The sequence below is a fragment of the Ovis aries genome, chromosome 15 (genome assembly GCF_016772045.2).
Source record: "Ovis aries strain OAR_USU_Benz2616 breed Rambouillet chromosome 15, ARS-UI_Ramb_v3.0, whole genome shotgun sequence".
Taxonomy (NCBI): Eukaryota; Metazoa; Chordata; class Mammalia; order Artiodactyla; family Bovidae; genus Ovis; species Ovis aries.
The window spans coordinates 17,197,649-17,222,881 of record NC_056068.1 but is presented as its reverse complement, the minus strand read 5'-3'; the positions used below and the strand labels follow the sequence as shown (position 1 = coordinate 17,222,881).

General features: G+C 38.7%; 1 protein-coding gene and 1 non-coding gene across 2 annotated transcripts in view; one reads left to right on the top strand and one right to left on the bottom strand.

The window, feature by feature from the left end:
- Positions 1-5,761: 5,761 nt before the first annotated feature.
- RAB39A (RAB39A, member RAS oncogene family) overlaps positions 5,762-25,233 on the bottom strand; it is a 37,937-nt gene continuing 18,465 nt past the window's right edge. The window contains exon 2 of the mRNA XM_004015997.5: positions 5,762-10,960. Within this exon, the coding sequence (XP_004016046.1) occupies positions 10,534-10,960 (427 nt within the window). The 3' untranslated portion in view covers positions 5,762-10,533. The remainder of the gene's footprint in view (positions 10,961-25,233) is intronic.
- Positions 11,678-11,749, top strand: TRNAY-GUA (transfer RNA tyrosine (anticodon GUA)). Its single transcript has one exon. It is a non-coding gene; the product is annotated as a tRNA-Tyr (tRNA).

Sequence of the window (25,233 nt, the reverse complement as noted above, 5' to 3'; positions counted from 1 at the left end):
GAGACTATATTCCAAAAGGAACTGCAGGACTTCCAGGATGTGCTGTCAGAGTCTCAGGGATTAGACATACTATCAATGTCTAAAGGTGCTTGATCAGCAAGCCAGAATATAAGGTTGGATAAGGAAATTTTATTGATTTGGGAACACTGTCACAGATATTGTATTGAATACTCTGGCAAAGACCTCAGGAGGTGGTGCCAACTTTCTCCAAGGATGCCTTCTAGAAAAATAGAAAAGGTAACATCCAACCCATGCCATGACTGATGGTAGAGAAAGGGATAAAAGTCTCAGAAAAAAGAGCATGCTGAAGTGGATATACTTTGTAAAGGGGAAAATTCTCCAGATGAATGTCCTGGTAAGAAGGGAACCTGTCACTAAGTTCAGTTTTAGCTCTTCTCTGCAGGCTAGGGCTTATGGTAGGGAGGTCATTACAGAACTAGGGTTCCCAGCAGGAATAGGGATGAGAGTATACCACTGTCCCCCTTTGCCTGAAAAAGCAATGAAGCTATTCTTTTCTACTTCACCCAAAACTCTGTCTGTCCCTGAGATTCGATTTGGCACCAATTCACAGAGGCAGTTTTCCACACCACACTCTGCAGCATCTCAGCAAATGTACATAGTAATGGCTTCTCCTTCCCATCCTCCTCAAAACATACGCTGTTTGTTTGGGTGACTATGACCTGGGGAAAAGGGAATACTTATACATTTCAAGACCATTGGCCATGGGGGACGTACCATAGCAGGCCTGACTACTGTGCTTTGAAAGATCTGCTTACAAGGTTGGCCTTGGTTGGCATCTGGAAACTTGGATTTCAGGAAGGTTCTCATTATCCCCAGAACTGATAGGAGCAGCTTATGATGCCAAAACTGTTCAAATAAGTGGTTTATGCTGAATATGTGCCAGGTAGAGGCTGCTGATGTGATCAGCCCCAATAAAAACTCTGGGAGCTGAGTCTCAATGAGCTCCCATCATGGACAACATTTCCTAAGTGTTGTCACAAGTTTTTGCTGTGGGGATTAAGCGCATCCTATGTGATTTCACCTGGAAAGGACCCTTGGAGTCTCGTGACTGTTTTTCCCCAGGCTTTGTTCCATGCACCTTTTTCCCGCTTTATATCATTTGCTGTAATAAATCACAGCCATGAGTGAGATTATCTGCTGAGTTCTCCGAATCTTTCTGTGAATTACTGAAACTGGGTGTGGTCTTGGAGGTCCCCTTTGACAGGGACTGATCACTCATTGAAGGATAATCACATTGGACCTTTACAGTCATGAAAGGTATGGAGATTTGTCCACATCGGAATAGGTACATATTGAGCATGGTTTTACCTTCACTGTCTGCAATGCTTTTGGCTTCATGGCCATACTTGAACTCAAAAGATTCCCTTATAGCTTTGGGTCTGATCAAGGAACTAACTTCACAGCAAAGTCCAGCACTGGGTTCATGCTTATAGAATTATTTGGTCTTCCTGAACACCTCATTACCCAGAAGCAGTTGGCCTACCTGAAAGGTAAAATGGCTTGCTGAAGACTCAGTTACAGAGTCATACAGGAGATAAAATCTAAGGATGAGGTTCAATATTAAAGAATGAAGTATATGCTTTGAATCAGTTCAGTTCAGTTCAGTTGCTCAGTTGTGTCTGACTCTTTGCGACCCCATGGACTACAGCACACTGAATCAGAGACAATTATATGCTATAGTTTCCCTATATCTGGAATACATGGGTCTGGGAATCACAAAATAGAAGCATGAGTGACTCCTTTCATTATACATTGAGTTTTTCTATCAATTTAACTCACAGATTTTAAAATATTTTACTACACTATTATTCTTCCCTGGTGGCTCAGAGGTTAAAGCGTCTGCCTCCAATGCACGAGACCCAGCTTCAATCCCTGGGTCAGGAAGATCCCCTGGAGAAGGAAATGGTAACCCACTCCAGTATTCTTGCCTGGAGAATCCCACGGACGGAGAAGCCTGGTAGGCTACAGTCCACAGGGTCGCAGAGAGTCGGATACTACTGAGTGACTTCACTTACTCACTTACACTATTATTCATGGTGACACTCATATTGTCCTAGTTTTAGCCTCTTCAGATTTGCTTCCAAGTCTCTTTGCTATGTCCACAGTATTCTTTGATAGCTTTTTTACTTTCTGATGTGACAACAACCCAGGGTCATTTTGTTCATTTTCGGCTCCAGACCAAGAATCAGGCATGTCATAAGAGAGCCCTGGCTCGTTTCAGTGCAAAATAGTACTTAGACACCAGATTCTGGATGTTGGTGGGTGTGGGAAGGACTGAGAGCAACTGATTTAGTCATTGTGACACCTATATTTTAAAAATTCAGTAAATGAAAATGTGGTAAGCTCAACAATAGAACAATAATCAATGAAACTGAAGTCTGGAAACAACTTTTATATAGACATAGACAGTGCTAAAATACAGAAATATAAATCTATGTGATAAAGATGGCAATTCAGATGTTTGGACAAAGGAAGGAATGACATTGGAACAATGGATTATTTAGACTAAATATTCAGAAATAAATTCCTATGTCATACCATCATGTATAGGTTAAGTTCGGATATGTAAAAGAATAAACATCAAAAGCAAAATGTAGGAGAGTATTTTATAACTTGGGGTCAGGGAAGAAATTCCTACCCAAGACAGAAATTCTAGAAAACACAAAAGAAAACAAAAATTTTACAACGAAAGATACCATGCTGCTGCTAAGTCGCATCAGTCGTGTCCGACTCTGTGTGACCCCACAGACGGCAGCCCACCAGGCTCCCCCGTCCCTGGGATTCTCCAGGCAAGAACACTGGAGTGGGTTGCCATTTCCTTCTCCAATGCATGAAAGTGAAGGCACTCAGTCGTGTCTGACTCTTAGTGACCCCATGGACTGCAGCCTACCAGGCTTCTCCGTTCATGGGATTTTCCAGGCAAGAGTACTGGAGTGGGTTGCCATTTCCTTCTCCAAAGATACCACAAGCAAGTAGTAACTGGTTGGAAGAAAGTAACTTTAACATACAAAACAGAAGACTTCCCTGGTGGTTCAGGATAAGGGTCTGTGCTCCCAATGCAGGGGGTTTGGGTTCCATCCCTGGTTGGGGAACTAAGATTCCACATACTGTAGATAAGCCCGTGCCCTGCAACTAGAGAAGTTTGTGTGCCACAATGAAGACCCAGAGCAGCCAAAATCAATTAAAAACAAATAATTTCTATTTTTTCTAATTTTCTATTCCTATAATTTCTTTTCTAAAGAAAGCTTTACTTAAAAAACAGTAAGAAAAATTCTAATAATCCAATTGAAAAAGAATATCAGTAGGTAATTCACCAAAGAAAAAATCAATGATCAATAAATTTATGAAGGCTGCTCAGCCTCAGGACAGAAAAATGCAAATTAAAATGAGAAAATTTTTTTTTCCAGTATTTAGTATTAATAAAGATGTGAGGGGAACAAATTTTTTTGGCTGTGTCATGCAGCTTGTGCCATGTAGCTTAGTTCCCCAACCAGGGACTGAACCTAGGCCCTTGCAGCAGAAGTGCTGAGTCCTAACCGCTGGACTTCCAGGGAATTACCAACAGATGTTGTTTTACTTTCTTTTTTGAGACTATCATTGACTTCTTTTTAAATGAAATTTGGCAACAGCTACTGAAAAATGTGCAATGCCCTTTGACCAAGCAAGGACACTTTTAGGAATCTATCATATAAACTACCCACACATCTGCACCAAAATATGTTCACTGATATGTTCATTGTAACATTATTTATAGAAGAAAAATTGGAAGTAATATAAATTTCTATTAAAAGTAGATATAATTCCCTTTATATTGTGGTACTCTATGAAGCTGTCAAAGAGAAAAATCAATGTATGTCAACAGAAAGAGATTTCCAAGATCCTTATTATGTGTAAAAAGCAAGTAACAGAATAATTTAAGTGAATTTCATTTATGTAGTCCCTCCTCCACTGTATATGTGTGTATAGCATGTGTAAATACATAAGAAAATGACATGAAGGATACACATAAAATTGTGAACAGTTATTTTCTCTTCAAGAATGGAATTGACCTAGGATAAAAGGAGTCTTTCATTTTCTACTTTATTTATCTCCCTTCTTATATATATATATTTCTTTTTACATTACTAAGAGGAAATAAATTAAATATTGATGTAATTATTTTCAGAAATGAGTCTAACAGTGATTCTTCTGTCACCACTCTATTTTTCTATATTTTCCAAATTTTGTACAATTAGCTAGTATTCATTACATAATGGGAACACTTCTGTTAAAATGTGTGTGTGTTTGTCGCTCAGTCAAATCTGTCTGACTGTCTGCAAACCCACAGCCTGCCAGGCTCCTCTGTCCATGGAATTCTTCAGGCAGGAATACTGGAGTGGGTTGCCATTTCCTTCTCCAGGGCATCTTCCTGATCCAGGGATCAAACCCAGGTTTCCTACATTGCAGGCAGATTCTTTACAGTCTGAGCCATCAGGGAAGCCCAAAATGATGGTACTACCTTAGAAATATTATGCTAATTGAAAGAAGTCAGTCATCGAAGACCACATATGATACTATTCCATCTATATGAAATGTACACTATAGCCAAATATAGGGACACAAAGTAGATTAGTGTTTGTTTAGGACTCTGGTAGTGTGGGGTGGGGAGGGTATTGGGAGTGACAGCTAGAGAGTACAGAATTTCCTTTTTCAGGTGACACAAATGTTTGAAACTGATTGCAGTGATGACCGCACAATTTTGAGTGTACTAAAAACCATTTAACTGTACATCTTAAGTGGGTTTTGTATGTAAACTATGTCAGTAAAGCTGTTACCAAAATATCTTTTAAAAAACAATGCTGATAACCATTTTATATATAACTAAGAAGTCCAATCCTTTGACCTACAGCTCTTAGCACAGAGTGCATGTGTACTGTTCCTGGTGATGACTTCCCAGAACTGCTTTAGAGACATGACGGCCTCTGATCATTCAAGCACCTGTCCATCTGGTCAGATGCTGGGATCGCCAACAATCCTTGTTAGAGCGTTCTTCCCTGACTCCAAGAATCAGACCAGTAAGATAGCCATTATTAACAATTAGTTCCTGGCACATCACAGGGATTAAAACTGGCTTCATGGCAAGTTTGTAGTTAAAAGAATTATCCTAAAAATAAAATAAAAATTACAGGTGACATTTATCAAGTGCTTACTATGTACCAATCATTGTTGTAAATATTTTACATGTAAAACTGTTTATGTATGCTGAAGTTAAGAAAATTTTGTGTGGTTTAACAGCTCAATTCAAAATCTAATAAGTTCCTACTACGTGAGAGGCTGAAGCATGACAAAGATGAACCAACTACAAAAAAGTCACAAATTCTGAAATATCTGTTAAAGTGAGGTGGATGATCATGTTCCCTTTTCTGCAATTCTGAAATCCAAAAAACTCTGAAAATCATAAATTCTTTTGATAACTCATTTGGCAGCAAAAATTTGACCTGACCTGGTTATTGATAAACTTGACTTTTTAGTGTGAATATTCATACATCTTGCTGCATATATGTTAATGCTTGATTATACTGTTCTACCCCACACTCCATCAAGGTATTATGTAATATATTAGAGATTTCAGATCTCAGATTCTTATTCATACTTCACTTGTGAATAAATACACACATGTATTTAGTAGTTGCTTCTGCTTTAAAAGCACTGCTAAAGATGGCGCATGAAAAATAGATAATGTAACAATCGTGACAATGAGTTCTCATTCTCATTCTTTTTATTCATTATTTAAAATCAAATAACATACTTCAAAAACTTTATGCCATATCTTTCTTCCATTGGCTGTCATTCTGAAAAAATTGCAAGAGAAATTGTAGCAAAACATGTTTGTTCCTCCATGGAATATATAAACTAAAACTAAGTATACGGATCCCACATTAAATAGGATTAACTCAGCATAATAATCATCAATTAATAGTCACTGAATGTCACATAGATAATGTTTTAGGCACTATTAAAAAAATAATGAAAAATTTACCCAGAGACATACCAACAAGGAACACCAGTTTTTTAATATCTTTAAATTTTTTAAAAAATATTTATTCTATATCATAATGATGTGAATTAGATTGTATAGTAATTGATTAGATTGTCATAGCTCATCACTCATGTGTTATTAAGATTTTGGAAATACCAAGTCATGTAGCAGTTCATTCAGGTTCAGGAGAACAGTTTGTTAGTTATTTTAAGATCAGTTGCTCAGGAAAGTTTAGTGAGAAAACGAATTTAGAAAGATTCTGAAGCAGAGATGGCTGTTTATCAGCTGTGGAATATCCAAAAGTAGGTTCTGATTGGGAATGTATTCTACCATTTTAAAATACTAAGAATCTAACTTTAAAGCCTTAATAGTGTTTATTTTTTCTTAATGATTTCCTTTGCATTTCCAACTGAATCTCTTCAGGCAGTTATTGGGGAACAAATGAGTTAGCTTATCAAACAGGTCTTTAGTCTTTTGAATGCTTCTATGTCATAACTAAGGAAATAGAGTGCACTCTTTTAAGTTGTAGAAGAAACACTATTCAGTCGACCTAAGAAAGAATTGGAAATTTTTATTTGAGCCGAATTTGAGAAATAAAACCTGGGAAGTATATCTCAGAAAGCTCTGAGAACTATTCTACTTGTCATAAGTCAAGGCACAGTTTATATAGTTTTTTTGAGACAGAAGGCTGTACCTCAAATGACGTATCATTAGTGACAGTTTACATAATCCAGGTCTAAGTGTCATCATGGTAGGTTATGTGATCCTTTACAAGACCAAGAAGGAATGTTATCTTTTAAGGAGTTGTCTTTTTGATGTTTGGCCAATGGTGCTCTTAATGATTGAGCAGGTATTCCTGCTGATGAAAGAGATTTGGTTGATGCACAGTGGGGGACAGAGGAGGCCAAAGGGCAGAGAATTCTTTTGTTTAGATTTTTCTTATCTTGCCTTATCTGTGAATTTTATTTCACAAAGTCAAAGGAAACTGTGTTCTTTTTATAATTTCATTTACGTATTTATTTTTGGCTTTGCTAGGTCTTCATTACCATGCATGAAGCCTTCTCTAGTTGAGGTGAGCAGGGGCTACTCTCTAGCTGTTGTGTGTGGGCTTCTCATTTTGGTAGCTCTCTTGTGGAGCACAGGCTCTGGGAAGCAAGGGCTTCAGAAGTTGAGGAGCTTGCGCTCAGTAATTGCATCTCGCAGGTTCTAGAGTGTGGGTTCAGTAGTTGTGGCACATGGGCTTAGTTGCCCTGCGGCATGTGGGATCTTCCTGGATCAGGGATGGAATCAGTGTCCCCTGCAGCGCAAGGCAGACTTTTAACCCAACTAGACCACCAAGGAAGCCTGAAGCTTTGTTCTTAATTTAACCAATGGCAATATAAAATCTGACAAAAGCAGCACTAAGATGATTTTATTAATTCACAGATTCAGTTTTTTCATGATGTAAAGTTGGATAAAAAGACTGCCAAAGTTATCTTAACAATAATAGAAATGACTGCTTTGATTGCTACCAAATCAAACCAACTAACCAACCAAACAAACAAACCGAAACTGCTTTGAAGCTTTGGGAAACCTAGAGTAAACTCCCAAGTTTCCAGGCTCAAAAACTCTTGTTTGCTACTACCGTGTATATAAAGGCCACATTTACACACTCCACACTCCAATTACATAATCATTTTGGCTTAAGCTTACCATTTAATGAAACATATCACTACATGCCCTGAAAGTGTTAATAATACTCAAGATGAGCAATTTCTGTCAGGGACAAATTTGTTATATGATTGGATAGTTTTTCATTTCTTTTTAATCACATTTAAAATATTTAATAATTAGCTAATTATTAAATTAGCTACATTGTTCACTTTAAAGATTTTAATTTAAGTAAGGTTTAAATTAAGTATTAAATTATATAATTCTAATGTAAAATCGAGTATTTTTGATTTATAAGAACCTTACTCAAAGTATTTTGCCTGGAGCTAATATCTTTACTACATTGGCATATGCTACATAATGATGTGTAAGAAAATAGGTCAGTTACTTATATGTACAGGGAGATAGGCAGATAAATAGATAAAGATATCTGGCTAAGGTTATAAAGATATTTGGCAATCTGGTATAAGAACTCAAAAATTTCAGCTCCTCTATAATATAACGATTTAGCCCAATTTTAGACTTTGTAGATTCCGTTAGATGACATTTCCCCTTTTATTCAACACACACACACACACACCCTGACACAGCATGATTATGGAAAGAATATCAACCAAGATATAAGAATTACACTTTGATGCTTGCTTCTGCTTATGTGTGATTCTGCTAAGTATCAGCTTTATGGGGCCCTGCATTCCCATTTGTTTCTTTTGATTTCTTAATTTGATTCTAAATCTTGGAACACATCATATGCTTTGAGCAAACATAAGTGCTGTACCAACATTAGTATTACAAAGGGTATCCACTGAAAGTTAAATCACATTTTATATTTTAGCTGTTTAACTTTACAAATAGCCACAAATAACTGTACTTTACTGTTAAGTATTCACTATGTGAGTTTATGCTACTTTGAACTGATGAAAATTATAAGATTTTAAATTATAACAATAAAACGAGACTACTTCACTTTTGGGGTGACAGTATTGTCTTATCTGCCCACTTATAGTTTGAACTTACTCAGGTAAAATTAATCCAAGGATACCAAGAAAACATTTACAATATATTAAAAAAATTATAGCAATGGTATAATTCATAGTCTCTACAGGCACTATAAAAATACTTACATTAATCTAGAAAGGTACTAGTATTTAAACATTCAAAGAGGCACAAAAACCACATTCAAACATGACTTTTGACTGAATTAAGTCTCGTGGGATTTTCTTGCCTAACATTTCCACTTTAGAGGAGCGGAGTTTCAGGGTAACAGTCTACAGAAATATATCAAGCCAAGAACTGCGCCAGGTCCATGAAAGCATACACCTTCTTTGCTCCTTCTGTGTGGGAGGGAAGGAAGATAACATGGGAAAAATTCTCATCCATTGTAAATATAATAGTATGCCCATCAGCAGTTGATATTGATCTCACATTTGTATAATTCTTTCTCCACTCACAAAACTTTTTTGCATGATTCACTGGATTCCCATAATAATTCCATGAAATACAATTAATGAGGTCATTAGCCTTGTTTTACAGATGAGAAAACTAACAGAAGTTGTTACTTACTTATGTATGAATGCTGGAAAGCAAAGGCAAGCTTAGAACCAGGTTTTCTGATTTCTCATTAAATATTCTTTCTACTATACAAATTTGGTTTTCAAACAAATGAAGCAACTACAGTTAAACAGTAAAGACCTTATGATCCCAAAAAGCAGTTTGTGATCAAGAATGGTTTACAGAACAGAATAGAAACATATATTATAAAATATTTGACATTGTCATAAAAATGTCCCTTTCAGGAGGGGGATTTAATTAACAAGTTAAAAATTAGGAAGCTCAAACATTATCTTATAGCCTTAACTCATTATTTTATTTTTACTTTTACTGATGATGAATGTTATTTCAAACATCTAGTCAATTTTTCTTGCCCCCTAAAATATTTTCTACACTTTCCTTGTATTGAAAATGGGGAAATTTGGAAATTCATTTGAACATAAAAAGCAATTATTAAAAATATTCTACACTTACCTATATTGATAATTTTCACAATAGCTCAAGGTAGACTGGATTTACTTTCTTTGAAAATGTCATCAGTATATAAATTCATTTTTCTTATCTTATTAAGGACAGTATACTACAAAAACAAAACATTTGCTGATAGTGAGCCTTCATTTTGATTTTTACAAATATTTATAATAAAATATTTTGCTGAGATTCTTAGATGTCTCTATAAAACATAAAATTTTCAGGAGCAATAAATGAGAGAACAAAAATTAATATAAAACTTATCTTTTCATGTTCAAGCAAAATTAAGGGAGAATATTTCAGAGAATGGTTAAAAACCTGCCACTTTAAGCAAGAAATTGTTATTTTAGGCCTAGTTAATAACTCTGAGATTGTTTACTTTGTAAATGAACAGTGCACTTTTAAATCCACTTTACTATTTAATATTAATTAATGCTAGAGAATGTAATTCCTGATAAAATCTTTTCAATAGATTATATGTGTGCATAAAACATCCATTTCAAACTATCAAGAAACACGAGTAATATTGACATATTTGGATATTATGGTCAGTTATATGCTAACAAAATGAGAATGAAGGCAATTATGTAGACACTCCAGTTTCCAGAAAATGTTGTCTGCTTTGCTTGATAGTTTAGCAAAATACCAATCTGGTAGTTTAACAAGTTAGCATATTGCTCTGAATTAAATACCTTACAAAACAGCATTAGCATGGGTTTATAACTTTTTAAAATGCTTTCATCATATCATTCTGTTGTTAATGTTGGTATTTATCCTGAAATGACACCCAATCTGTTCTTAATTCTTTGGCATGTTTGAAGTCAGCAGAAGCACTCTTTCCTGGGCTTTACTGCTTCCTCAGAAGAATGCACAGTATTTGGAACGAAACCACTTTTAACCCCTTCCCAGCCATCCTGAATACAAATCTCTCCCCTTTTAATAAGTTCATATATGTCTCTTGTCAAGATAGTGAAGGATTCCTCAACATTCGTAGCATCTTTCGCTGAGGTTTCTATATACTTCATACCACAGTCTGCTGACAGTTTTTCAGCTTCTTCCCTTGTAACTTGACGTTGTGAAGCTAAATCACATTTATGTCCCACTAGCAGAAATACAATCTGAAATGGCTGTACGTGCATTTTTGCTTCTTCCAGCCAATCTTTCACATGTTCAAAAGATCGTCGGTTAGTAATGTCAAATACTAAAAATCCACCAACCGAGTTGCGGTAATAAGATCGAGTTATTGATCTGAAAAATAAATAGAAAAAAAGGTTGTAAAAGGACAACTTGTTCTATTTCAAACAATGTAGCACCATAACAAAATCTGAAGATACTTTAAATTTGATTTAACTAGAGTTTATAAATCAAATATGCAGTGTCTCAAGTGAACAAAAAAACTCTATGAAACTAATATGCAAGCCAGTTTCATCCACTGACAATATGAAAGTAGATATTTTTAGACAGACAAATAAGCACTTATATGTCATCTCACACTCAGGATCACTTATTTTTAAATATCTGATAGGATAATTATTACATTACCATGATTAAAAGGATATATACAGAAAGTTTTGGTTCAGGGCAGAGGTTGCAATGATCTTAAGAATCTTTTCCTATCATTTAGGTCAACAAGCTACTCCTTATATCAGTCAAGGAAGAAGAAACGAGGGCAAACTCGTCATGTCAGTTAGAGGTTTAGTCCTGGGTTAGCCATACCTGTTCAAGAAGCAGGAAATTGTTCAGACACGGGATATGAATCTGAGATGTATGTACTAATGATTATTGGCCTCTACAGATCTAGTCTCTGCTCTCCCGGCCTCAGAAGGCCAACCTTTACAGAAGCTTTCTCAAAACCCTTTGCCCTCTGGGCTGCAGTGGGTTTCAGCTAGCAGGAGGGGGGGTCTGCTGGAGACTGGAGGAAAGGGAGGATAGGGTCTTTACCCCTCCCTTTGTCTCTGTCAGGATTCCCTGGTGGCTCAGAGGTTAAAGCATCTGCCTGTAATGCAGGAGTCCTGGGTTCGATCCCTGGGTTGGGAAGATCCCCTGGAAAAGACAATGGCAACCCACTCCAGTATTCTTGCCTGGAGAATCCCATGGACGCAGGAGCCTGGTGGGCTACAGTCCACGGGGTCGCAAAGAGTCGGACACGACTGAGCGACTTCACTTTCACTCTGTCTCTGCCAGGCTGTGATTTGGTAGTGGTTGTTTTCTTCTGCTTCTGGTTGAGGTTGCTGTTGGGTAGTCCCTCTCCCACGGCTCTGCCTCTCAGCAGGTTCTGGCAGTCTCATTCCCTTTCCCTGCCCCTCTGGCCAGGTCATTATAGCTTCCCACTGAACGCTTCACCATTCTTTGCTGGTGCCCTTGACTTAGCCCACATTTCTGGAAATAGTCATCTTCATTAAACTCTTTGCAGTTAACCTTTCAAGTGTGCCATTTGTTTCCTGACTAAATCAAGAGGCAAGATGGCAAGGCCATACATTTTATATTTTTTGCCTTTATGTATGTTGTTTTCTCTACCTAGAATGTCTTTTACACTTTTCTTTGCCTAGCAAACTCCCATTTCTTCTTTAGAGAGTCAGTTAAAAAATCCTATCATATAAAAAGCCTTCCTTGTCACTGTCTTCTCCTCCTCTACCTCTCTGAGGTATTTGTCTAATAACTCCATTGAACCTTTGGCACACTGCCATTATTTATCAATTTTCATAATGTATTGATTGGATTTGTTGGTATGTCTTCTACTTAATGAAGACATAACAACAAATATGTTTTCCTGAGGGCTAAACATATTCCATCTATGTATCTAATTGCCTAACAAGTGATAGATGTACTTTAATATTTGTTTTACTGGATTAATTAATCTTATTGGAGAGGGAACATGTTAAATGTTGTATGAGCTAGAGATCACATAAGTGCCTCAGCTTCCAAGTTGTCAGTGATTTTTTGTTTTTTTTTTTTGGTCAAGCCACATGGCTTGCAGAATCTTAGTTCCCTCATGGTGGTGGTGGTGGTTTAGTTGTTAACTTGTATCTGACTCTGCAACCCCACAAACTGTGGCTGGGCCAGGCTCCTCTGTCCATGGGATTTCCCAGGCAAGAACACTGGAGTGGGTTGCCATTTCCTTCTCCAGGGGATCTTCCCAATCCAGGGATTGAGCCTGTATCTCCTGCTTGGCAGGTAGATTCTTTACCATTGAGCCACCTGGAAAGTCCTTAGTTCCCTGACCAGGGATCAAACCTGGGACTCCTGTAGTGGAAGCATGGAGTCCTAAACACTGCACCGTTAGGGAATTACCCAAGTTGTCAGTGATCTTAAGCATTCAGATCATCCTTAAGCAAGTGTTCCCGTTACTTGCCTGAGGCACCAAAGATATTTGTGAAGGGTCAGTAACTTTACATACCTTCTTTATCCTTATTGCTGAAATCACAGCTCAGTTCAGAGTCTGGATACCACAAGCACAATTTGTTGAAGAAAGATTACCTCCCCTCTGCATATCTCCTGCCTGCCCTTCTCCTTGGAATTCCTAATAGAGAGGCTCTTAAGTGACTGCTTAAAAAAACCTCTTTTAAGGATTACTGTACCATACAGTTGGAAACAGTAAGAAAAAACTCCCCCTATCATTGTGTGAGTGCTAAGTTGCTTCAGTCATGTTCAATTCTTTGTAACCCTACGGACTGCAGTCCACCTGGCTGCTCTGTTCATTGGATTCTCCAGGCAAGAATACTGGGGTAGGTTGCCATACCCTTCTCCAGGGGATCTTCCAGACTCAAGGACTGAAGCTGCAACTTCTGCATTTGTAGGTGAGCTCTTTACCACTAGCACAACCTGGGAAGCACACTCCTATTACCACTGGCAGGCTATAAATAATGCAGTTCATTTAAGTTGGTGCTGTTCTTTTTTTAATTTTGAGGGATAACGAATTTGTTATTGTTTTGCTGCTCATCTATATACACTGGACTTTAGGCAGATGTGCAGGGCTCCCCAGGTGGCGCTAGTGGTAAGAACCCACCTGCCAATGCAGGATACCTAAGAGACAGGGTTTTGATCTCTGGGTCTGGAAGATCTCCTGGAGGAGGGAATGGCTATCTACTCCAGTATTCTTGCCTGGAGAATCCCACGGACAGTGGAGCCTGGCAGGTCAAGGTCCATAGGGTTGCAAAGAGTCGAACACAACTGAAGTGACTTAGCACGTAGTATCTTAAGGGAAACCTAAATAAGGCTGATATTAGACTGAAAGCTTTCACTTACTCAGAACCAAGTCTGTATTACTCTCCCTTTGCCAATTAATTTACTACCAGTATAATTTAAAACAATATGTCTTTTAAAAACAATTTTATTTATTTATTTTTATTGTTTACTTTTGACTCTGCTGGGTTTTTGTTCCTGCATGTGGCTTTCTCTAGTTGCAGCAGGTCGGGACTGGAGTGGTACATGGGCTCCTTGTTGTGGTGTTTTATCTCGTTGCTGAGCATGGACTCTAGGGTACATGGGCTTCAGTAGTTGAGGCATGTGAGTTCCGAAGCTGCAGCTCTTGGGCTCCACAGCACAGGCTCAATAGTTGTGGCACATAGGCTTAGTTGCTTTACAGCATGTGGGATCTTCCTGGGTCAGGGATCAAACCTATGTCTCTTCAGTGAGCAGGTGGATTCTTTGAGCCACCAGGGAAGCCCAAACCAACGTGCTTTTGTGGTTAAAAACTCAACACTGTTTAGGATTGGAGGATATGTGCACCCGTGGCTGATTCATGTTGATGTATGGCAAAAACCACCACAATATTGTAAAGTAATTAGCCTCCAATTAAAATAAATTAATTAATTAAAAAAAACTCAACACTGAAATTCTTGTCTATTAGGCAGAGGCATGTCTTACACTGTAGGAAATGCTATATATTCTAGCACTCTGTATTTAATTTTGAAAACATATTTGGAATACTGGCTGGCAAATCATTCCATAGAATAAAATAATAGCAAAATATATGTAACATATTCTATAAAACAGCCCTTATTAATAATTAGTTGAAATAAAAGGCCTCAATAGGACATCTGCCTTTTTCAATATACTAACTTGATCTCCAGTTTGTATCTGGATATTAGTTTTAGAATTCTGATACAGTTAGGCTTCAAATTCAGAATTAGTTGTCCTGAGAAGTAGGGTTTTCCTTAAAATAACTGGGTATCCCTGCTGTCAATTATTTAGGGGAAGAGACAAGCCTCAAGACTGAAAAACAGAACTTGAGAACCAGGTCTTACAGAGATGATGAGGGGGCATCTATCTTTCTCTGGAAGTTCCTCTCTTAGGTTGAGACACCTAGGTCTTCAGAATGTCTTAAAGGTGTTTTAAGGAGGCAGGGAATAAACCCTAAAAGAACTAGGTAGATAGGTCTTCCTGTAAAGAATCCAAGAGTTGTAAGGAATGAAGAGTAACAATTTTTTTTAAGCAACATCTTTTGCATGTTATTTTATATCTATTTCCTTCTGAGCTTTGAAAGTCTCATTGAATGAATAAATGATTTAAAGAAAGCCTGAGGAAGGTTTCACTGGACAATTACAGGCATGACATTTTAGAATACAGACATGTCCTCTTTGTCAAGAGCAATTATGCTTTTGAGAAATAGTTCTTGGCTTAAAACCTGGCTTTGATAGAGATTAACAAACAACAGGTGTCTGTGCAATCCGAGTGCTCATCAAGAGCCAGGTGTTCTGATTCATAGGCAGGAACTATGTCATCAAACCCAAGTCATATATACAGGCAGGAATAGAGGTGGAACCTGAGGGGACCTGGAGCAACACGGCTCACACATCCAGCATGTCTACTTCTGCAACACCCTCTCAACCTATGGGCTTATGTGGACTTCCCCTATAATCAGAGGGAAAAAAATTCAAGTCTGCCTTACAGATGGCTCTAAATAATATGTTCGCATCAGTCAATTCCACTCAATACTGGAAAGAAGAAATCCTTCCATTTCTTCCAAAGGAGAAATCCTCCATAAAGAGGAACTTTTACCAGAGGAAGAGATGGAGAGGTGTATGTTAAGGACCTACATCAATTCATGAGCAGAGGCTAAGGGTTAGGTATGTTGGAAAAAAAAAAATCAGAAGATTGATAATAAGGATATTTGGGAAGTGTGGATGGGTTTTGAGTATGCAAATACTGTATCCAATGTGAATATTTACCAAAAGCCTCCTCTGTGAAGGAGTTCTTAATAATCGGCTAAACAAAATGTCCTGTCCTGCACTCATCAGTCAGTATTTTTATCCTATTTTGGACTCAAAGTGATCGTGGTAGCAGGCTGACTGGGCTCAACACAGACTTTCTTGTATCTCAACTTTAATAGCTTAATACTCAATTTTCTAGCAGTTAATGGTATCTTGAATATGGTACCTTACCTGGGAAAACCATCAAAAAGGGGACACTGATATGTTCTCACTGTAAAAGACATTTAACATGGACTCAAGCCTTGCTAGCACCACCATCCATGAACTTATGGAATGCCTTATACAAAGTCATGATATCTCACACTTTGCTACAGACCAAAAGGTTTCAGTTAACAGAGGAAGAAATGGGCTGATTCCATAAGATTTGATGATCTTATGTCACTATCGCCTAGAGGCATACACCTATAAAACTGTGGAATGGATTATTAAGACCCAATTATGTTAACAGATATACACACACACATATATATAATAGATAAATAAAAAGTTTATCTATTTGTTTAGATAAACTTCCCTGGTGGCACAGTGGATAAGAATCTGCCTGCTATGCAGGGGACATGGATTCAATCCCTGGTCCAGGAAAATTCCACAAGCTGAGGAGCAACCAAGCCCATGTGCCACAATTACTGAGCCCACATGCTACAGCTACTGAAGCCCATGTACCTAGAGCCTGTGCTCGGCAACAAGAGAAGCCACTGCAATGAGGAGCCTGTGCGCTGCAACAAAGGGTAGCCTCTGCTTGCCACGACTAGAGAAAGCCTGGGCAAAGCAACAAAGGCCCAGCACAGCCAAAAGTAAACAAAATATTCAATATGCATTACCATAATCTAAGTGGAAAAGAATCTGAAAAAGAACACATACACAACCCCCACCCCACCCCCCTCCGACACACACACATAAAAAAACTGAATCAACTTGCTGTACACCTGAAACTAACACTGTAAATCAACTTTAATTAAAAAAAAGATTCAGTTATGCTCATGCCCAGGAGTTGACACCCTGTAAAATTTTAGCATGATCCTTCAGGATGTATATGTTCTAAGCTAGTGAGGAATACAGTAGGTAGTGATTTTTTCCCCATAAAAAGATGCTGTGGTGTGGGAAACAAAGGGTAAAAGTGGGGTGACGGTACCTTTTACAATTACACTTAATGAGTCACTAACATTTTTTGTTGCTTCTAATCTCTGTGACTCTGAACTCTGCTGATATAAAGGTTTTAGTATCCAAGGGAGAAACGCTTTTGCTAGAGAACCTCGTGACACTTCTATTGAATTTGTAGCTGAGACTGCCAACTGTCCATTCAGGGTTTCTTATGGCAATGGGTGAAAAGGCAAAAAAAGCAGCAACAGTATCATGGGGACCACACTGGCCTCTTATGGTTCTCGCCCTGGGATCTTTGGGTTCATTCCAAGCCTGGTCCCCAGCTATCCTGTCAAGGCTCTGTGACTCAGACATGCTTCCAGTAGCTTTTGTTTTTTATTAAAGTCCTCAAATTGATTTGCTGCTGGCAACCAAAGATCTGATTGATAGATACCACAGATATTTTGTAGGAAAGAATGATGCAAAACAAAGTTACAAACATAAACTTTCAACATAGCTTTATGAAGCCAAAATTCATTCATTAAAAAAAATTTTGGTAAAAAACACATGAGATTTACTCTCTTAACAACTTTAAAGTATACAGTATTGTTAACTCTAAGCACAATGTTGTACAACAGATTCTCTAGAACTTTTTCATCTTGCATGACTGATACTTCCATTCTCATTGAATAGCTATTTCTTATTTCCTACTCTCTCCCCCATGCCCAGCCCTAACAACCACCATTCTGCTTTCTGCATTTGTGAGTCTGACTTCTGCAAATACCTCATATAAGTGGAATCATGCAGTATTTGTCCCTGTGTGACTGGCTTATTTTGCTGCAGGAAAATGGGGAGCAAGAGGTCAGTCATGTCCCAGGTCTCAGGTGAGCCCCTGAGACAGGCCACCAAGTAAGTGTCCTTGGCAGGGAAGAATTCAAGAGTAAGCCATAGTAAAGTGAAAACAAGTTTTTCTGGGAGATACACACTACAGAGATGAAGTGTGGGCCATCTAAAAAGTCAAGAGGCCCTGTATAAATGGGGTGGTTAGTTTTTATGGGCTGGGTAATTACATATGCTAACAAGTAGGAGGATTATTCCAATTCTTTCAGGGAAGGGACAAGGATTTCCAGGAGTTGGACCACTGCCCACTTTTTGGTCTTTTATGGTCAGTTTGGGAATTTTCATGGCACCTGTGGGTATGTCATTTAGCATGCTGCTGCTCCTGCTGATGCTGCTAAGTCGTTTCAGTCGTGTCCGACTCTGTGCGACCCCATAGACAGCAGCCCACCAGGCTCCCCCGTCCCTGGGATTCTCCAGGCAAGAACACTGGAGTGGGTTGCCATTTCCTTCTCCAATGCATGGAAGTGAAAAGTGAAAGTGAAATCGCTCAGTTGTGTCCGACCCTCAAAGACCCCATGGCCTGCAGCCTACCAGGCTCCTCCGTCCATGGGATTTTCCAGGCGAGTAGGGTGCCATCGCCTTCTCCGATTTAGCATGCTACTATATAACAATGAGCATAAAATGAGGCTTAAAGTCAACTGGAGTAAAATCTTCTGCAATCTTGGGCCTAGCTGGTTCTAACCAGTTTATGTCATCTCCTCAATGACTATGTCATTCTTTTAAAGATTGTGACCTGCCTACTTCTCTCCTGTCTCAATTTCATATATTAATACACAATGCTCCCAAGATTCATCCTTATTGTAGCATATGACAAGGTTTCTTTTTCTTTTTTATGGCTGAATGATTTTCAGTTGTATGTATATACCACATTTTCTTTATCCATTCATCTCAAAATTTATTCCTACATGTATATTTACTTTAGAATAGAAAAGGAAAAAGGTTGTCTTGTTTATGTAAACATTTTAAAGTGTTTAATCATTCTCTCTAATTTCTTTTCCTGAAATATATATAGACAAATTAAATTGAGAGCACTGGAGTTTGCTTACATTTATAGAGTTACTTAATATATGGGCAATGCAACCAAGTGTAAATGAGATCTTATATTTTATTATTATGAACTTTATAGGATGTGCACTAGCCTCATTCTATTTGTGCAAAAGCAACAAAACATAGAACACTTGCTGACTTTACTTGGGTAAAATGAGCCAGTTGTTCCATTCTGGAAAGGCCCTTCCTGCGGCTTTGCCAACTGCCGAACAGGCATTTGGAAGATGGAAGTACTTTGATGTCAAAAGACTGTTGGCAGCAAGCAGCCTACAAATGCAATAGCTTTGGGAGTGCCTTTTTCACCATGACATTACATTCCTATTGCCCTTCTGGGAATAGTCATTGTGTTGATGCTTTATTTACCTGCTTCACTTGCCTTGTAATCCAGGCCCTTAGGACTGCTTTCAAGAGACCAAAACACATCTCCCCCTCTCCTCTTATTATTACTGACTTTAATCTTCCCTGCTCTTGCCTCCTGAAATGTGTTAAGTTGCTTCAGTAGCGTCTAACTCTTTGCAACCCCATGGACTGTAGCCCGCCAGGCTCCTCTGTCCATGGAAGTCTCCAGGCAAGAATACTGGAGTGGGTTGCCGTTCCCTTCTCCATGGGATCTTCCTGACCTAGGGATTGAACCAGGTTCTCCTGCATTACAGGAAGATTCTTTACTGTCTGAGTTACCAGGGATGACTTCTGAAACTTGGGGCTTATAACTTAGGATATCTTTTTTCATACATATAAATATTAAAATTCTCTTTCTTTGTATAATTCCAAGGTCTTTTCATCAAAAATCAAATTTGTGGTTGGAGGCTATATGTAATATTGACAATACCCAATGGCCACATTCTCTCTTTGAATATAGGAATTAATTCCCCTGTGACCATCTTTTTTTTTTCCCCCCTTTTACCACAGATCATCATTTTATGATAGTGAGGTTTTCTTATCACCCTCCCCCCCAGAATGGTCTGTTCACCTTGTATCCTCTATTTTCCTCTGTAGTAATTAACCCATTCTAATGTCTATATAATTTTTCCAACTTATTTGGTTATAGCCTGTCTCCCCTCATTAGAAAATAAGCTGCACAAGAGCAAAGATTTTTTTCAGTCTTTGGTACATTGTATCCTAGTGTCTAAAACAAAAATGGGCATGTGTGAGGCCTATTGCGAGTTGAAAATAAATAAACAACTGAATTAGTAAGTTCAGACTCTGTAAGGCTATCCCCAGGCGGCATGCAAATAATAAGCAAATGGGAGACTAACAGAGGCAAATATAAAAGAGCTTATCTCCTTTTGATATTTATAGTGGGGATTCATGAAATAGGCCAAATAACAGAGGAGAAGAGGGCTGAATAACAGCACACACTATAAACATATAGGTGAAATCATTCACCTTTTCTAAAGAATTACTGTATTTAAATTGGTAGTAATTCAAATTGTCCTCTGTAATGGATTCTAGATGGTAGACATGTCATGTGAAAATCCAAATAATTTATTTAGAAATTAATGAGGAATGTTTTAGCTTCAGCATGTGTCTATAAGGTAATAATGAAAGATGCTTATTTTCCATTTGGTACGGTACCAGAAAGTGTAGAAAAGACTAGCACTTATTCTGAAACTTTCTGGCATCCTTTTGCAGAACAAAAATGAGATGATGACAGCGTCTCATGATGTTTGATCTTCCGTGTAACATAATGCATTATGTGATTTAATGTAAGTAAAGAACATTTTCTCTTGGGTTATAATCCTCCTACCATTTTGACTTCTGTTTCCATACGACTCTCTCAATATTGCTTCATTTCATGTGACTTTGTATATCTCTCCACATTTTATAATTTATGTTGGTGTTTATCCTTTTCTCATTTCATTCTATATCTGAAATTATGCAGCTTTTATTTTCAAGAAATTAGAATAGGTTGTTCTTTTCTATTCTTTTTCTAAATTCATGTTTTCATCAAAGTTAACTGCATACTTATAGAACATCCTTATTTTTCCTATTCCCCAAACCCGCCAATACTGTATCATTATATCATAATTATAGAAAGATCATTTCTTGGCATTTGGTTATTCTGACCATGTAAACTTTTCAATGCTGAGCCCCGAAACAAACTATGATTTCTTTTCCCAATAATTACCTTGCATATTAATCAAGATAGACCAGACTATGCTACAGTAAGAAATAACCCATCTCTTGATAGGAAGAAGATTAAAAAAAAAATCTAGGCTGTATTTTAAAACTATCATATGTGAGTTCTGCTCAAATTTATTGGCCAGAAATAGTCATATGATTCTAAGTGCAAGAGGGAAAGGAAATATATTCCTCCCATGTGTCCAGAGGGAAAGACACATCAGATAATGAGTGAGCCCTCTCTACCACATTTTTTCCCCTTCTTCTTCTTCCTTTTTTTTTTTTTTTTTGCTAAAACTTCCATGCAGGCCTCAATAATCCAACCCCAAACTCTGCCAGTTTCCATCTTTTAGAAAGTTCATTCCTGTTAGCTTATCTGTCAATTTCACCTTCTTGAGGATTCTCTCCTACAATCTTCTGCCCTGCTTCAATCAATCTGGCCTGGTTGTCCTTGGTATCTGGGGCAGAGAAAGCATCCTGATCTCCCTTCACCATTTTCTAGGGCATTTCCTTTGCTTTTCTTTAGAAATAAATCTCCTGGGCCTTGTAGCCCATGTCTTCATTCATAGTTCATTCTTTTACATGCAAGTGTGTGCTTGTCTGTGTTTATATACATTGAGAGAGATAGAGCACATCTTCAAGCACCTTCCTAAAAAAGATGCATGAGGGAGACTGGTTTAAGATGGCGGAGTAGAAGGATGGGTGCTCAAGTCCTCCTGTGAGTGCACCAAAATTGCAACTAGCTGTTGACCAACCATCAACAGGAAGATGCTGGCACCCACCAAAAAAAGACCCCATAACCAAAGACAAAGGAGAAACCACAACAAGATGGTAGGAGGGGCACAATCATGATCAAATCAAATCCCATACCCACCAGGTGGGAAACCCACAAATTAGAGAATATTACCAAAGAAGTTCTGCCACTGTTGTGAAGGTTCTGAGCCCTATGTCAGGCTTCCCAGCCTGGGTATCCAGCAAAGGGACTAGAAGTCTCCAGTGAAGCTGATTTTGAAGGCCAGCAGGATTTGATGACAGGACTCCCACAGGACCAGGGGAAACAGAGACTCCACTCTAGGAGGGCACACACACACACACAAATCTTGCATGCCCCAGAACCCAGGGGAAAGGGGCAGTGACCCCACAGGAGACTGAACCACATCTACTTGTTAGTGTTTGAGGGTCTCCTGCAAAGTTGTGGATCAGCAGTGGCTCGCTGCATGGATGGGGGCACTGGCAGCAGTAGTCCTAGGAGGTGCCCCTTGGTGTGAGCCCTCTTGTAGGCTGCCATTAGTCCTACCATGGCAGCTTCTCAGGTGGCTCTACTGGTAAAGAGCCTGCCTGCCAATGAGAGAGACAGAAGAGACATGGGTTTGATCCCTGGGTTGGGAAGATCACCTGGAGGAGGATATGGCAACCCACTCGTTTTCTTTCCTGGAGAATCCCATGGACAGAGGAGCCTGGCGGGCTACAGTCCATGGGGTTGCAAAGAGTAGGACATAAGTGAAGTGACTTAGCATGAAGGGCTTTTAGACTCCAGGGCTGGATAACCTCAGGGCAAACTAATAAGGAGGGAGTGCAGCTCCACCCATTAGCAGATAATTGGATTAAGAGCACAGCCCTGTCCACTACAGCAAGACCCAGTTTTTCCCACAATCAGTACCTCCCATCAGGAAGCTTACACCAGCCTTAGCCTCATCCACCAGAGGGCAGACAGAAGAAGCCAGAAGAACCATGATCCCACAATGGTTAGAACAAAAACTGCATTAAAGAAAGTTAATCAGGATGAAAAAGCAGAGAGTTATGTCCCACATGAAGCAACAAAACAACTAAATGAAATGGTGATAAGCAATCTTCCAGAAAAAGAATTCAGAATAATGATAGTGAAGATGACCCATGATCTCAGGAGAAGAATGCAAAGGATGCAAGAAATGTTTGCCAAAAACCCAGAAGAACTATCAAGAACAAACAGAGATGCATAATACTAGAAGGAATCAATAGCATAATAACTGAGGCAGAGGAACAGATAAGTGACCTGGAAGATAAAATGAAGAAATCACAGCCACAAAACAGAATATTACAAAATAAACAACAACAACAACCAAAAAAGAGATGAAGACAGCGTAAGAGACCTCTGAGACAACATTAAATGCACCAACATTCATATTTATAGGGGTCCCAGAAGGAGAAGAGAGAGAGAGAAAGGACCTGAGAAAATATTTGATGAGATAATTAGCTGAAAACTCCCCCAGCATGGGAAAAGAAATAGTCAGCCAAGACCAGGAAGTGAAGAGAGTACCAGGAAAGACAGACCCAAGAAGGAACATGCTGAGACACATAGTGATCAAACTGATAAAAATTAAAGACAAAGATAAACTATTAAAAGAAATAAGGGAAAAATGACAAATAGCATATAAGCCAACTCCCATAACTTTCAGCTGATTTTTCAATAGAAACTCTCTAAGCTAGAAAGGAATAGGATGATATATTTACAGTGATAAAAGGAAAGAACCTACAATCAAGAATACACTACCCAGCAACACTCACCTTCAGATTTGATGGAGAAATTAAAAGCTTTCCAGACAAGCAAAAATTAAGAGAATTCAGCACCACCAAACCAGCTTTACAATAAATGCTAAAGGCACTTCTCCAGGCAGGAAACACAAAGAAGGAAATAAAAAATAAACTCCAAACAGTTAAGAAAAGGGTAATAGGATCATATATATCAATAATTACCTTAAATGTATAACTGCGATGGTGTGATCACTCACCTAGAGCCAGACATCCTGGAATGTGAAGTCAAGTGGGCCTTAGAAAGCATCACTACAAACAAAGCTAGTGGAGGTGATGGAATTCCAGTGGAGCTATTTCAAATCCTGAAAGATGATGCTGTGGAAGTGCTGCACTCAATGTGCCAGCAAATTTGGAAAACTCAGCAGTGGCCATAGGACTGAAAAAAGTCAGTTTTCATTCCAATCCCAAAGAAAGGCAATGCCAAAGAATGCTCAAACTACCGCACAATTGCACTCATCTCACATGCTAGTAAACTAGTGCTCAAAATTCTCCAAGCCAGGCTTCAGAAATATGTGAACCGTGAAATTCCAGATATTCAAGCTGGTTTTAGAAAAGGCAAAGGAACCAGAGATCAAATTGCCAACATCCGCTGGATCATGGAAAAAGCAAGAGAGTTCCAGAAAAACATCTATTTCTGCTTTATTGACTATGCCAAAGCCTTTGACTGTGTGGATCACAATACACTGTGGAAAATTCTGAAAGAGATGGGAATACCAGACCACCTGACTTGCCTCTTGAGAAACCTGTATGCAGGTCAGGAAGCAACAGTTAGAACTGGGCATGGAACAACAGACTGGTTCCAAATAGGAAAAGGAGTACATCAAGACTGTATATTGTCACCCTGCTTATTTAACTTATATGCAGAGTATATCATGAGAAAGGCTGGACTGAAGAAGCACAAGCTGGAATCAAGATTGCTGGGAGAAATATCAATCATCTCAGATATGCAGATGACACCACCCTTATGGCAGAAAGTGAAGAGGAACTAAAAAGACTCTTGATGAAAGTAAAAGAGAGTGAAAAAGTTGGCTTAAAGCTCAACATTCAGAAAACGAAGATCATGGCATCTGGTCCCATCACTTCTTGGGAAATAGGTGGGGAAACAGTGGAAACAGTGTCAGACTTTATTTTTGGGGGCTCCAAACTCACTGCAGATGGTGATTGCAGTCATGAAATTAAAAGATGCTTACTCCTTGGCAACCCACTCCAGTATTCTTGCCTGGAGAATCCCATGGACTGAGGAGCCTGGTGGGCTGCAGTCCACGGGGTCACAAAGAGTCGGACATGACTGAGTGACTTTACTTACTTACTTACTCCTTAGCAGCAAAGTTATGACCAACCTAGACATCATATTAAAAAGCAGAGACATTACTTTGCCAACAAAGGTCCATCTAGTCAAGGCTATGGTTTTTCCAGTGGTCATGTATGGATGTGAGAGTTGGACTGTGAAGAAAGCTGAGCGCCGAAGAATTGATGCTTTCGAACTGTGGTGTTGGAGAAGACTCTTGAGAGTCCCTTGGACTGCAAGGAGATCCAACCAGTCCATCCTAAAGGAGATCAGTACTGGGTGTTCATTAGAAGGACTGATGC